This window comes from Lissotriton helveticus, chromosome 3_1 (genome assembly GCF_964261635.1).
Source record: "Lissotriton helveticus chromosome 3_1, aLisHel1.1, whole genome shotgun sequence".
Classification (NCBI taxonomy): Eukaryota; Metazoa; Chordata; class Amphibia; order Caudata; family Salamandridae; genus Lissotriton; species Lissotriton helveticus.
Window position 1 is genome coordinate 1538667525 of NC_136061.1, and position 15314 is coordinate 1538682838.

Sequence of the window (15314 nt, forward strand, 5' to 3'; positions counted from 1 at the left end):
CACCAGTTTCAACTACCTTCGCATCCTCCGTAAGACCTTCAAATGGATCCCCTCGGACTGCAGAAGGACCGTCACACACGCACTCATAACTAGCAGACTTGACTACGGCAACGCCCTCTACGCCGGAATCAACAGAACTCTTCTACACAAACTTCAAATCATCCAGAACGCCGCGGCCAGACTTGTCCTCAGGACTCCACGTCACGAGCACATGACCCAACACCTACACCTACACGGCGTCCACTGGCTCACCATCGAGAAGAGGGTTACCTTCAAACTCCTCACCCACGCCTACAAAGACCTCAACAACATCGGACCCAAATACCGCAACGAGAGAGTATCCTTCCACGTACCCAAGAGGAACCTCTGCTCCGCCGACCTCGCCCTGGCAGAGGTCCCCTGTGTCCGCAGAAACAAAACCAGAGGGAGAGCCTTCTCTTACATCGCAGCCAAGACCTAGAGCAAGCTCATTGTGTACATCAGACGCTCCCTGACCCTGCACACGTTCAGGAAGGACCTCAAGACCTGGCTTTTCGACTGATCCGGAGCTGCTCACCCCAAACCCACCCCCATTCCCCCCCGCACCTTGAACCTATCACGGGTGAGTAGCGCACTACATAAACCCCCTGATTGATTGATTGATCTCTTCAATAATAGAGGTAAAAACAGTGGATTACATTGTGGGCAGGAACTTCTGAGGAGACCCAGGGGTGCGCATAGAGACAACATACTCTTGATTTAATGTTTTTATTCATCATACCATAGACAGAACAGCACCCTCCCCTTATGCCCACTCAGACCACCCCCTCCCCACCCACAAATGGAAGACATTTTGAGAGGCAAGCTTCCTGCCCTTGGTGCTGGTTATTACCCAGAAGGCCCCGTGAGTGGCACCTCTTGTGGCCCACGGGCTGGGGGGATTTCCTCATGCATGGTGATCCCGCCCAGCCTCCCTAGGCCAATCTGATGGCCTGTCTCTATTGCAGAGGTGACAGGTGTCAAAGTGCATAGTTCATTTTGGCCAGGCGCATCCCGTAGCACCAGAATTGATAATTTTAGAGGTTTTCCACATAAATCAACACATGACTTAAATTGCAGAGGCTCAGAAATTATAAACTGCTAAAATACATTTCACGAGTCTTAAAGCACTATATACATTTCTGAAATGTAAAGAAATTTAGAAGGCTTTTCAGTGTTTTAGGCCCGAAACTAGACATGCCCTCCGCCCCACACACCACACAACACCCGGTGTTCAAAGGCACAAGCAATGCAGGAAACAAGGCTGTTTATATCATGACCACGTTACGGGCCTCTGCATACAGCACAGTCTTCCATGAGTATGGCCTTGTATGGCGTAGGCTCTCTGGAAATGCGCTTCAACCCTGTCCCTGGGTTCCCATGGCCACCAGAGTCTGATTTGTTTCAGGTGTTGTCGTTAGGTTGGGGAGCTGTGTCTTATTTGTGATGACGAGGTTGATGATAGAGAAGTTTGTCCAAATGACCTTACTGGGCGCTTATGCGTGTCTACGGATGGTTGCATGTACCGTGGTTAGAGGTAGAGCTATGTGATGTGGGTTTGTTGGTGTAGTGCAGGTGTTCTGCCTAAAGGGCGATTCTTGCCACCGCATAGTTTGTTGTTGCCTCTCACCTAACTCAGCACGTGCCTGCGGGACAGACCCTCAGGGAAAGCGCCTGCAGACAAGACACAGATAAACAGAGAAGTCTGTCATACACACACACTCCACCCCTAGCTAGAGCACATGCAACAATGGAACCTTCTGTTACACACACATCCACCCCCTTGCCGTCAGTACAGCACAGGCAACAAAAAAGCTCATTTATTACACTCACACGGGAACATATACAAACAGAGCATGGATTACAACAGTAGTGAGTGAGTGAGTACGAGTGTGAGTGAGTGAGCCATACAACGCTCACTCACACTCGTACAACTAATACTGCAGGTTCACAAGCAGTACACCTTCCTCTCACACATTTTGGGCACAGTTCAAACAGCAGCTGTTGAAATGTCCTTTATGCAGCACAAGTACAGCAGTGACGACAAAACTGAAAGCTTTCCTTGGACATGTAACACAGGTGCAACACTGACTGCAGCATGGCAACCAGGCCAGTTGTATGACGTTACAACGCATAATTTTAGAACGCACACCTTTACAACGCATTTTTTAGAACGCAACATCCATTACAACTCATTTCATTACAACGCATACCATTACAACGAATTTTTAAAAACTACCTTTACAACGCATTCCATTACAACGCATACTACCTTTACAATGTATACCATTACAACGCATAACATTACATTGCATGTATGGTAAGTATTGGGGTAAAAATTACTATTCTAACTCCAGGGGGTGCAACAGTAGGGTAAGTGTTGGATAGCGTAGGGGTAAAAATGACTATTCTAACTCCAGGGGGTACAACAGTAGGGTAAGTGTTGGATGGTAATGGTATGCGTTGTAATGGTAGGCGTTGTAATGACTGCGTTGTAATGACATGCATTGTAATGGTATGCGTTGTAGTGTCATGCGTTGTAATGGCATGCTATGTAATGGCATGCTATGTAATGGCATGCTATGTAATGGATGTTGCGTTGTAAAAGTTTCGTTGTAATGGTAGTGCGTTGTAAAAGTTGCGTTGTAAAGGTTATTTCCCACCAGGCCTCACACAGTACATTTACATCATTGTCAGTAGCATCAGAAGTGCTCCCTCCACACTCAACATGGGCATAGCACTGACCACAGCTGTGCAAGCTCTCCTCACACATGCAGTGCACCCACAGCAGTGATTGCAGCAGTCTAAACTTCACAAACATTCAGCACAGGTCTCCATGTTGTTCTTGTTGCTATCACGTGTGTGTGTGTCTGTGCATGCACCCTGCAACTGTGCTTCCATGGGCAGGTATGCTACGTAGAAGACACTGGGGGTGGGGTCGCAAGAGCGACACACAGGGGCAGGGACACACTGACTCGCTCCGAAATGCGGCTAGGGGGACATCAGCAGACACACTACACTGGGAAAGACTGAAATAAACGTTGGGAAAGGTAGTCACCAAAATGCACATTTGGAAGGGGATACATTGAGACACACACTTGGACAGTGATACACTGACACATACAGTGCAACTGAGAGATGTACATGTGTACAGGAAGGTGGCAACGCTCATACCAACACTGTGAGACAAAGGGACATGTAATCATATATACAGACATGGGCACAATGGGGCACACAGGAACCATCATTCCTGCTCCACATCATTAGAAGACTACCAACCACCAACCTTCTAAAAGAAACCACATCCTCCAACACAGACCCAGGCCCCAGTCTGATGGTTCCCAGCGCTGCTCTTCACTTGCATACCTGTGGCCATCAGAGTGTTATGAGGCCGAACCAACCAACTGCAGAGGACAGAACAAGACAACCGAGAAACAGTATCTGAGGACCCCAAGGGAACAGGGCAGTCAGGATAACAAGGCCTCATCAGATGCTGCAGGAGTCTTGGAGCTTATGTCTGAAGCCTCAGTACTATACTGAAGTCGGTCAGTGCCTTATGGTCAACTTGTGGAAGAAGACAGAAAGATATAGCGGATAAGACACCTGGAGTCATGACAAAGTCTGCTTACAGGCAATACCTTAGGGTGGACATCAGGGAATGCAGAGGGGACTTGGTGAGATCAGGAGGTCCAGGTATGGTCGGCTCTTGAGGATTTTCTTGACACGGGCAAAAGGAAGACATCTGGAAGTCGAGGGGTTGCCTCTTACTCAAATCAGAGGCCTCACGGAACAAATGGAAGTCTGTTCAGTTGTCGCAGAATCTTCCGCCACCTGAGGTCTTGCTCCGCATCCGCTGACATCTGCAGGTTGAGGCATGGCCAGCTGCTGGAGGTCATGTTGAGATGGGGATCTGAAGGCTTCTTAAGGAACATGCTGAAGTCTGGAGGCTCAAAGGTGGTCAGCAGCTGGGTGAAGCCAGCAAATACAGACTTGTCAGGGAACATATCTGGTGGACTGTGTAGCTGCGCACAGCTGATAGTAGCAGGCATGTAGTTCTGGAGCACACCTCTTGGAGATGTGGGGGAGGAGGAGACACAATGGCATGCAGATCCATAAATGGAAGAAGAGACACTACAGCCAGATCTCGTCGCTGCTCATGCTCGACACCTTGTAGATGTAGCCCACTGTGGGAAAGCGACCAAAGCCTGGAAGGAAAGACACATAATATGGTAAAGGCGGAGCTCTGCAGAGCCCAAGAAAGCAAGTAAGCGGAGGTGCTCCAGACTCCGTACCTCGGGGGGCATACTCGTAGACCTCCGAACTATCCTGCTCTGAAATTTCCTCCTCCTCATTGAGGTTCATCTCAATCAGGGCGTCCCCGGGCTTCCCTGCAAAGAAAGCATTGGAATCTGTGTAAGAACACTGAGCAACTCCCCGCTGACAACTATTGCCTCCGACATCTCCACTCAATGCGCTGGCAGAGCTCTTCTAACCTTCAGCGTTTTTCTATACAGAACCACCCAATAATATCCTTTCCCTCCATCATCTCCACTTCTTATGCACCAGTGCCTAGCCACACTGACCAGCTAACACATTTTCTTTCAAACCTTTCCACTCTCTCTGTCAAAAGAGTTGTTCTACTTTACACCATTGACCCCTTCTCCCAGTTCCTGCCCGCCACTGCTTGACATCCCCCAAAGACACAAACACATTTCTAAGGCCCCCACCCACCCAATTGCTGATACGCGTTCCCTGCAACATGTCTCTATTCCCCAGCTCGCTAACAACTGTACCATCCAAAGTCTCTCCACCTGGGGCTGTATTATAGAAAGTGTCCTAAGGGTGCAATGGGCATGTGAACCTGCTTTGCGGGCCCCAGGGGCTCTTTGGTATTACAGAAAGGGCAGCAGATGTTTGTGCAGCGCTTTCTTTAATACAGATAGCACTGGGGCACAAGGAACGCCAGCGCTATCACCAGAGGGTGTCCCCTCATCTGCATGAGGGCGTAGCCCCACGCAAATGAGGAAATCCCTTTGCCACTGCGCCCATGCCGTATTATAGATACGGGCACAGAGGCAAAGAAGCTGTCGGGAGGTGCACTGACAGTGCACCACCTAAAAGGTGGCGCACTGTCAGTGCGCCCCCTGATAGCAGCTCTCTCGAAGGGGAAAAGGGGGTCTTATGGATCCCCCTGACATCCTTTTGCAGGCTGGTGCAGTCACTTACTGCACCCGCTTGGAAGGGGATCTCGAATCCCCTTTGAAAGTGCAGGCGGAATGCCGCCTGCACAGTGTAAAACGGGATCACTTGAATGCGCTGCCCCCAGGGCAGCGTGAGTTCGCGGCTGCCCTCGGGCAGCGCATTCAACATAATACAGCACACTCTCCTTGTTTGTGACGAGCGCACCTTTTAAAAGGTGCGCTCGCCGCTAACAAGGAGAGTGTGACGTATTTTAATATAAGGCCCCAGGTGTGCAACACAGGTCATTCAGCAGTCGCTGCTTGGTCAAGAAGTCTTGTTTAAACTTACTTAGTACATTTGTAAAGAAATCACCAAATTTAGCTGGGGGGTCAGCCACTGTTCTCCATTTAGGGTCACCACCTTGCTCCATTTTGCAGAGGCATCGTATTTCCAGTCCTGGACTTACCTTTTACAAATCATAGCCATCAAGTGCCATATTTCAATTGGTGAAATGGAGGATAATAAAGCCTGTGACTACCAGAATGCATTAGGTCATCAAACAAAATCCCAAGACTGATGACATCAGTGAGATGGCAATACTGCGGTTCATGACCCATCCCACTCTTCCCTTACTCCTTGTCTTCTGATGCCCCCGATGGCCCGTGGCCTGAGGTTACCTTTAGCTCCCTGGCTCAGGTTGTTCAGTTTGAGGTTGGATGGCAAGGACATGTTGTCTCGTGGAAGGCGAACATTGGTGAGTTTCAAGTTGTTGGAATCACTGCCAAAACAAGAGGTTGAGGGTCTCAGGACCACAGAGACACATGTTGAGATTTAAAGCATTTCACAACTTGAAGAAAGCGCACTTCACAGTGGTGTTGTCTGAAATGTGTTACATGAGAGCTAGCCTGATACTCCCACAAGATGGAATGCATCTATAGAAAGGAATGCCTAGAATTTCCATGGTGAATATTAACATATAGGAACCCAGGACTTGAATATTCATAGTTGAAATACACAATTAACACCTATAGGAACCAGGCCTGATCCTGCAAAGTGATTGTATACCTATTGGAATGCGCCATTGTAAAACATCATACGTAAATACTTGCATATAAAATTGTATGGTGAGAATACATACAGAAACCAAAGCTAATGAATGCAATAGTGAAAAGCCGCCTATGGAAAGTATACCAGAGTGAATATGCACCAACGGGATAGAAGCCCTAGACTCTCTATTGAGAATATTAACATAAAGGAACCAGGCCGGGAATCTTCATACTGAGTATGAGCCTCTAGGAACCATGGCTTGGCATCTCCCTCTTGGTTATTCACCCCACCATAGCAGCAGGCCCCTCTGAAGTGAGAAGTGCCTGGGTGAGAAAGTATGGACGAGAAAGAGGGGGTGGTTGGAAAGGGTGGGGACTCTGTGGACCTGAAAGAAGAACCTACCTTGGAGGAAGCTCAGCTTTGAAGCCTCCTGGAAGGTAGAAAATACGATTAGAGAAGACAGCAATTTCATAAACATACTTTTTAACATAGTGACAGTCATAATCTCATATATTGACTTCAGATACTGGAATGGCTGACTCATCCCTTAGGGTTACACCACACCTGTCCTACTCAAACACATCTCCTCCATTACACAACACTTACACCATAGCGCACATATTCTCCACACTCAAGCACGTCTCCTGACTTTAGACAACATGAATTGCCACTAACCCGTATCTGCTACCCTACAGTACATCCCATCCATACTAAAGGACATTCCTCCACACAACACAATATCTCCTCAACATTGGAGCACATCTCCCCTGTGTTCCAGGATATTCCCAGCCCACTCAACCACATGTCCCCTGTAGGAAAGTGCCTCTTTTTGTCATGGTCACCTCCACTTTATTGCCACTGGTACTGATGTTTTTTTACTGATATACACTGGGTCCCTGTTAACCATGCGCCAGTGTCAGTGCTCTTTCTCTAAAAACAAGGTAAATTGGTCTAATTGTATTAATATTGGCACACACTTTAGCACCCCTGTAAGTCACTAGTAACTGGTACCCCTAGTACCTAGGTCATGGGTATTAAAGAGGGTCCCTGAGGGCTGCAGCATGTAGTATGCACTCTAAGGGACCCCCCCCCCTACAAACTTCATGCAGGCTGCCAGAGCAGACTGCATTAGAAAAAAGCTGTACATCGGCACTCTTAGTATTTACTTCTCTATTATTAGACAGTAAGCATATTGGTTTATCCTGTTTTCAATATGGCAACTCATAGGAAACACTAGTTTTGATAAACTTGTTTCAAAAAAGCTATTGCTATTGCAACCTCGATCCCGGCAGAAGAGGGTAGGTTGGCTGGCCTTTTGCGGATTTTGCAAAACCACACAAGGAAATTCCTTGTGAGATACCTACTGGGTATCGATGAGGGAGATAGAGAAACCCAACTAGGGTTGGTCATATTATACTGTCAGGTTCTACACATAGTATGTGTTAGGTTGGTTTAAAAGGGTAGATCACCCATACAACCACCCATGTGTAGATAGATTTGATATTATTAAGTCCAGACGAATCGCCACTAGATTGATTAACTACCAGGCGAGAAACATGTTGACCACACAATAGAGCGCCCTACCTGAGACATAATCTCAGACATGCATCTTTGTTTCTTTTAATCAGGGTGGGAGACCCATTGATTAAAATAGTTTTAGCTGGTACCCTGACCTGCTTTAATACTTTTTTCAGGTTATAGACCGTCACATCTTCATCTACACTGATTAGGCCCCTCACCCCCACGACACCAAACGGCATTTGGAATAAAAGATCTCCGACAAAAAGCCCCTCATAGGGAGCCCATCAGTTATTACAGCGCCGACCTGACGAGGAGCAGCCCATATGATGAAGCATGGCACCTTGCTGTGTGTGTGAGGGCCCTATATTCCAAGAGGAGAAATCCTCATCCTCCTACACTTCATGACCACACAAAACCAGTTTCCTCTTGTCTCAAAATTAGGAACAGCATACCTTTTGTATCTACACTGACTGTGTGCCATGCCAAAGTCATTGCATATAATATATGTAAGTCACTGCTATAGCAAGCCTTGTTGCACTAAGGCAGGTTGCATTATAATTTATGTGAGGACATATCTGCATGAGCAGATCTGCCCCTGTGATGTCAAGTTCTATTACTAGATATTGTAAGTGAACAGGTAAGCCATCTTTACGCACTGGTCATTACGAGTTACCCAGCTACGTAATGGCTTCAATGAAACCTATGGTGTTTGGTCTTAATATATCCATAATGATTCCAGTATTGGCTTTATTACGACAAGCATCGGGAGGGTCCCTTAGAGGTGCCCCTGAACCCTATTAGTCTCCTATTGAAGAGGCTGACTGGTATCATCCAGCTTTCCACCACAGACAAGTTGCTGAACCCCTGTAGTTGAGAGCCAGTGCTCTCTGAGGTCAGGAAACAATGCCTTCTACGGACAAGCTGTTATCACCTCCTCCAGCAGGATGGCTAGTGAATCTGCATACCAAGACCACAGGCTTCAAAGCTTTTTTCGCCTTTGATATGCGACCCTCACTTCCTCCAGACCTCAAGAATGCCATCCTCTGCCCTGCGGCCCATTTGGCACCAGGACAGGCAGGAACTTAGCAATGCAGGTAGGCATGTGCACCTCCAGTATAGTCACAGCCCTAAGGTGGGCTACCTGATGTGTTCCATGAAAGAAGGGATCCACCATCTTGTTTTGGTAGAAATAGAAACTCTGGGACAGAGTTATGCCCTCTCCCCACAGGAAGTGGTTATATAGGCGGTGTAGTGATCCCAGGAGTAAGTAGTATTTAGGTGACTCCCTGATACCAGGGACTCAGATTAATCTGCCTGAAAGAAGAAGATGGACAAAGAAAAGCCAAAAAGTGTAAGAGCTGTGGACAGTTCCGGATTTGGTGGCAAACCCTGCCTGCTGCTGTCCCGACAATTGCAGCAACCCAACTCGTCCGGCAGCGGTGCATCCTCCGAAAGCTTGAGAGGGCTGCCAGCACTTCTCCAACCAGCCAGCATCTCCCTTGAAGTGGAGGAGCCTCTTCCTTGCAGCCTGCAGGCACCAACTGCATTTACTCAGTCCACAGTTTTTCTGACCATCAGATCCACTAAGTGAGCAACTCACCAAGAGGAGGTCACTGAGGTCTAGGAGGTCAGCCCCACCAATCTATCCAGGCCTTGAGACACTGAGCCTTCCCAGAGCCACCCTGCACCAATACCAGGGGTACCGGAGCCAGTTGCAAGCACAAAGGCTTGTTTATGTTAAGTCGGAACACCACTGGCACCTAAACTTTCCTGCATGTGAAGGGACTTTGACAGAGTCCAGCTCCACACCGAGGCAGGCCCGCTATGTTTCTTTTCCCTCTTTTACAGGTGCACCATGACCCGTTGGAGCCTCTAACTCACCGACCCACCTGACAAAACACCTCTGCACCCGAGCTGTCCAGTCCGGTCTCACATAAACCAATGGTTTCTCTGTGGTCCTGAGACCCTCGAGAGCTGAGCCCCTCTTGGGTTCTGTTGGACTGGTATCCCAGGCCCCACTTGCAACCTTTTTCTTACAGGTTCTTTTCCCCATTGACTTTCGCATGTAGCGGTCGAGTCTATCACTGTGTAAAGCAGCTCTGCACCCAAACACCACAAGGCAGGTACATTTGAACTGAGGGTGCTATCTTGGACTTTGGCCACTACTAAGTCCAGAAGAACACTCCTGTAAGTGTAGATATGCTGTGAATATTTCTGCCATAGGATAACATTACAGCATTTGAAGCTTGTGCCTCGTATCTGACAGCTGTCATGTTTTACTGTTATTACTGTGAAAATAAATAACATCTAAATTGCTCACCTTATTCCGATGATCTTGGTGTCTAAAATTATACAAAAATCTGTTATTTTTCTAAATTGTCTTGGGCTTCTTCTTGAGTATGTGTACAACAAATGCTTAACACTACCCTTTGATAAGCCTAAATTGCTCACCCACACTACCACAAAGAGAGCATTTGGGATTATTAATTTAAGCACTGTAATAAGCCAATAAGGGTCGTCTGGACTATCTACATAGTGTACCTCATTTTGTTATGCTACAAATAAAGTCAACTTTCTACTTCCCCTATATAAGGCCGCATCTCCTCCCCCTAAATCACATCACATCTGCTCCACACTAGAACACACTTCTGCAATACTAGAACGCTTCTCAACCACTTCAACATATCTCCACTCTACTAGCTGATGACTGCTGAACGTACTGCGCCTTCCCTGTTGGGCTTGAAGGCCCATTACAAAGAACATCTGTCAGGAGGCACCACTTGTCTACAAGTGAAGATGTTTTGGACACCACAAGTCCCAGAAACATTCTATAAAATTTACTAATCAACAAGCAGCGAAAACATGTTGTGTTGATGTAAAATGAAATGTCCAAAATGGCAGATCAAAGGGGCCATCGCTCACCTATGTACTTCTTCCGCTTCTTGAAGAGCAGGCAGAGTATCAGGATGTTCAGCAGGAAAAATATCAGACCCCCCAATGCCCCACCGATGATCAGCCATAGCACAGGGACCTCGACGCTCGAGTGCAGGAGACCTGGAAAATGACAATGTCAGTTGCCTTCAGGTCTACCCAGTGATCAGTGTATAGATATTTTTAAAGATGACCCTGCGGTGGGGACATCCATATGCACAGTATGTACTTTTCCCTCCGTACCATCTCCAAACTCCAAAAGTGATCACAGTAGTTCTCACTTTTCTCTTGGATCCCAGTCTGGCAACACTAAGAGAGCTGGGTGGTTACCCTGATAGCATATACAAGTATCACTTGTCAGTGGGGAAACTCCTGAGTTATGCAACCGCAGTAAAAAAAAAAAACATTTTTTATTTTTAATACATATTATGGCTCAAGAGTGTTTTTGTTTTGTTTCAAGAACGTGTCCTTATTGCTTAATATGAAAAGGTTTTCGATATCGCATATGCTAATATTCAGATAACCTCCGCTTCCCCGAAATGGGTAGTGTAGGGTCATGGGCTGATCTCATTTTCTTCTCTGCCTCTTGATCAGAGTACCCATGCAGTACTGCCTCTCTCCAAGTGAACCTGGAGCCTTGCCAACTGTTTCTAGGGGAAAATAAAAAGTCTGAATACTTAAACTCCAACACTCAACTTTGCAGTGACTGGAAAAAAGAAGTTACATGAAAACTATAAAAACAAAGTAAAGTCGGGAAAGATTACATTTCGCTTCAAAATGTACTTGAATGACTGGCTCTTTGCATGTTGGTGGTATCTAGGTACCCACAAACGTTTAGGATTTCACTTCACAAGTATGAAACCATGTGCTAACCTTCATGACAGTTGCATATATCCAGTTAAAAAATGTTTTCTGCCAGTGTCAGGCTCATATTAAAGTTTGAACATTATTCTATATTGATATAAGCTAAGAAAAGTTGGAGACATTTTACTGGATAAACAATTAGAACAATTCAAAGCAATGATACACAAACAACTAATTCCAACACTCAACTGGACTTTCCTACAGCAGTTCAATAAATGTAAAATTTGGCAACTAGATTCAGTACAGATTACTTTTAAGTGGCTAACTGGAATTTCCATTAGCTGAAGATCTCCTTATCTCACACAGACTCCACACACCTTCATGTGACAAGGAATGAACTCTGACCTGGTGAAGCGATGGAGGAGTTGGTGATGCCGACGTCGTTGGCGGCCGAGACGGAGTAGTTCCGGGCCAGGCTTCGGATCTGGACCTGCACCGTATGGTTGGTTAGCCATGGATAGCTCTTGGTGTCCAGCACCATAAAATCTGAAGTGTTCACCATCAAGTGCCCATCCTGGTCCACCCAGGTTATGTTGGCAGCAGGATTGGCCCGCACCAGGACAAACAGTACCAGGAAGAGACCGGGCTCACTGCTCTCCCGGTACCTGGCATCCATTTTTACAATCTCTGGTTGAACTGCAGACAGAGACAGAGGGAGACAATTAAGCAAAGACATAAGACAGGATATTCCTTTCCTTAACATTCTGAAGATGGTATGTCTGAGGGAAGTTGTGGTATACAAAGAAGGTATGGTCTTCACTCTTTGTAACAAAATGTCCTTTTATTGGAGTCACAGCGGTATGCGACCACCTCTCATGCTGGCCAGAGAAACTGTCCCTCATGGAACGCTGGTCTTAAAACAAAGCACGGAATTTCACGCATGTGAAATTCCAACACGCGACAACCAAAGCTATATAACACACATCTCCTTTCCATCTAAAACCGCAAAACGAAGTATAATAGTAAGATAATGAAATGCACAAAAACATAGAAACGGAAAGGATAAAATTGTAAATAAAAATTAACAATGACTACATTGAAACTAGAGTAAGTTGGTGAACATTTCCTAGAAGAACAATGCAAATATAAAGTATATATCAACGCACATAAGCTTTAAAAAAAAACAGGTGGTCTGCGCTCTCTTATACGCCTTCCCTCTCCAGGGGCAGCCTGAAGGACAGATCTAACTCCTGTAACTGGTTTGATACCACCCACAGGGCTACTTCCAGGTTTACCACCATCTCTCAACGAATGGCAAGTATTAGAACTCTGTCCCACACAATCCTCATCCGCATCACTCATTAACATAAAACCACTATAAATTTCATCATTACTTAAGGCCACTCACCCCCCTTTTGGTATAATGCCATCATTCTCCAACACATGAAATTTATACAAATGTTTGATTCTGTAATGGCCACAGAATTTTGATAAACCCTTCGTAAACCTTCTTGCCTTGATTTTTACCCAATCACCTGATCTCATGTTATCATTCACACAACCAGCAGTGGCTGCGCTTCTTCCTCCATTTCATCCACCTTGCACAATCCACTCTTAAATCCAAGCATGTACCAATTTAGTGCTTGGTTCTCTACTCCTCATTATCTCAAATGGGGACTTGGAAGTGGATTCTTGGATTGATGTGTGATATGCCCTAACCATCTCTTCGACTTGCCTCTCTGCATTCCTTCCCCTCTCAACCGCCATCTGAATAACACCCTTCACCATACGATTCGCTCTTTCCACAATGCCATTTCCTTGTGGGTTATAAAATGAAGTGTGGCGCTGACTAATACCCCATACTTTTAAGAATTTTCTCATCTCATCAGAAACAAGTTGGGTGCCGTTATCTGTAATTATAACAGAAGCAACACCTTCTTGAAGGAATATTCCATTCAGACAGTGAATTGCACTTTTGGTAGCAATTTCCTTCATGAATTTAACACAAATCCATTTTGAAAGCACATCTACAAGCACTAACGCAAATTTATGCTCACTCCGTAACTCATTAATAAAACCAGTGTAATCAACACACCCACTGTGCCAAGGTTTACCGGGATTTCCAATGTGTCCTACGTTAGATTGCAATCCTGCTTTTAGCCTTTTCTCACTTTCCTTGCATACTAAGGGGCAGATTTACAAGCCCCCTGCACCACCAGTACGTCACTTTTATTTACAAGGATAGGAAAAGCCACCCTGCGTGACTATTCCTCTTCTTGTAAATACGGCCCCTTCACACGCAGCACTTTGATTTGAAGGGGCGTTCCATGGGTGTTGCTGTGGGTGTTCCCACGCAACACCCATGGAACAAGACACATCTCCAGATTTACGAGAAATCGTAAATCTGGAGATGCGTCTGAATGTTAAGCCACCCTAGAGGTGGCGTAGCAAGGCGCAACGAGGAGAAATGTTTTCATTTCTCCACATTTTTTCCTCTTTCAATGCGTGGTGCATTCTACAGCATGCATTGAAAGAAGAAAATGCCTGTAGTGATTGTTTGTGTGCAGGAAGGTGCCCCTTCCTGCACAAAAACAATCTCCCCACGACGCAAGCAATCCTTGCACCATGGTGCAAGGGTGCCTGTGCCAGCGCATGGCTGCAGTTTGTGCGCCAGTGCAGGGGGAAGCACAGAGATGCGACATATGTCACATCCCTGTGCTTCGGAAGTGCCACGCTGCAGCACTTCCTTGTAGATCTGCCCCTGAGCATTTTTCAACCCGTGAAGAGATTTGGCTATGAAGTCCGGCCACCAAAAACTATCTTTGAGTCTTTTTTGTGTCATAGTTTGACCCAAATGCCCCTTGTGAGCCAATCTCACAAGTCTGGATCTCAAACCAAAAGGTGGTATGAATCGGTCACCCCTCATGAGCAAACTGTCCCCACTCAAAGGTAATTCATCCAATATCTTGATAAAAGGACTCCCTGGTACGCAACTTTCCCTTCTCACACTCGATTTTACCATGTGCATCACTTCTTTCAATACTTGATTCACCTCCATCTCTTGACTCCATTCATCAACTGAAAAAAAAACCTTCACCAAAATTAGACTGCATCCAGAATAGAAGCAACGGCGGGATCCTTGTGGACATCAACCATGTTTTTCTCTATCGGCATTCTAGATAAACAGTCTGCCTGGATGCCTTTTCCACCCTGGAAGGTGCTCAACTTTGTATCCATACTCTTGGAGTCTGGCTGCCAATCCCACCAGTCTTGCTGACCCTTTACCTACTCCGGCAGGGAGAAGCACTTTAATAAGAGGCTTATGATCCGAATCAAAGGGTGAATTTCATACCCCATATGTACATACGAAAGTACTCAACTCCCCAAGCAGCAGCCAATTACTGAGTAGTTCCTCTCTGCAGTGAGTGTTCTGGATGCAAATGCCATAGTCTTTTCTGTCTCACCATGTTTTTGGGATAGAATAGCCCCAAAGCCTGTGGCGCTGGCATCAACAGTCACAATAGACCTGAGGGTAATGTCAAAGGCAGTCAATACACCTCCTCCACCACCTCCTATGTTGTCCAGAGAAACTGTCCCTCATGGAAAGATGGTCTTGAAACAAAGCATAGAATTTCATGCAAGTGAAATTCTAACATACGACAAGCAAGGCCAACCAATGTTATATAAGAGTCATGTCTCTTAATATATTTTGTGTGTATCCTGGTCCTGTAAATCCCCTGCTGACAGAGAGCCCCAGTGATTCTGAACGAATGAATTTAACACAAGTGTGAGAATGAATCAAGTCTGAGGGA

General features: G+C 46.1%; 1 protein-coding gene across 1 annotated transcript in view; it reads right to left on the reverse strand.

The window, feature by feature from the left end:
- Positions 1 to 733: 733 nt before the first annotated feature.
- The window catches only part of TMEM25 (transmembrane protein 25), a 122405-nt gene continuing 107824 nt past the window's right edge, over positions 734 to 15314 (reverse strand). The window contains exons 4-9 of the mRNA XM_078682241.1: positions 11908 to 12198; positions 10690 to 10821; positions 6649 to 6676; positions 5877 to 5977; positions 4311 to 4406; positions 734 to 4223 (exon numbers count right to left, since the gene is read on the reverse strand). Coding sequence (XP_078538367.1) covers positions 4150 to 4223; positions 4311 to 4406; positions 5877 to 5977; positions 6649 to 6676; positions 10690 to 10821; positions 11908 to 12198 — 722 coding nt within the window. The 3' untranslated portion in view covers positions 734 to 4149. The remainder of the gene's footprint in view (positions 4224 to 4310; positions 4407 to 5876; positions 5978 to 6648; positions 6677 to 10689; positions 10822 to 11907; positions 12199 to 15314) is intronic.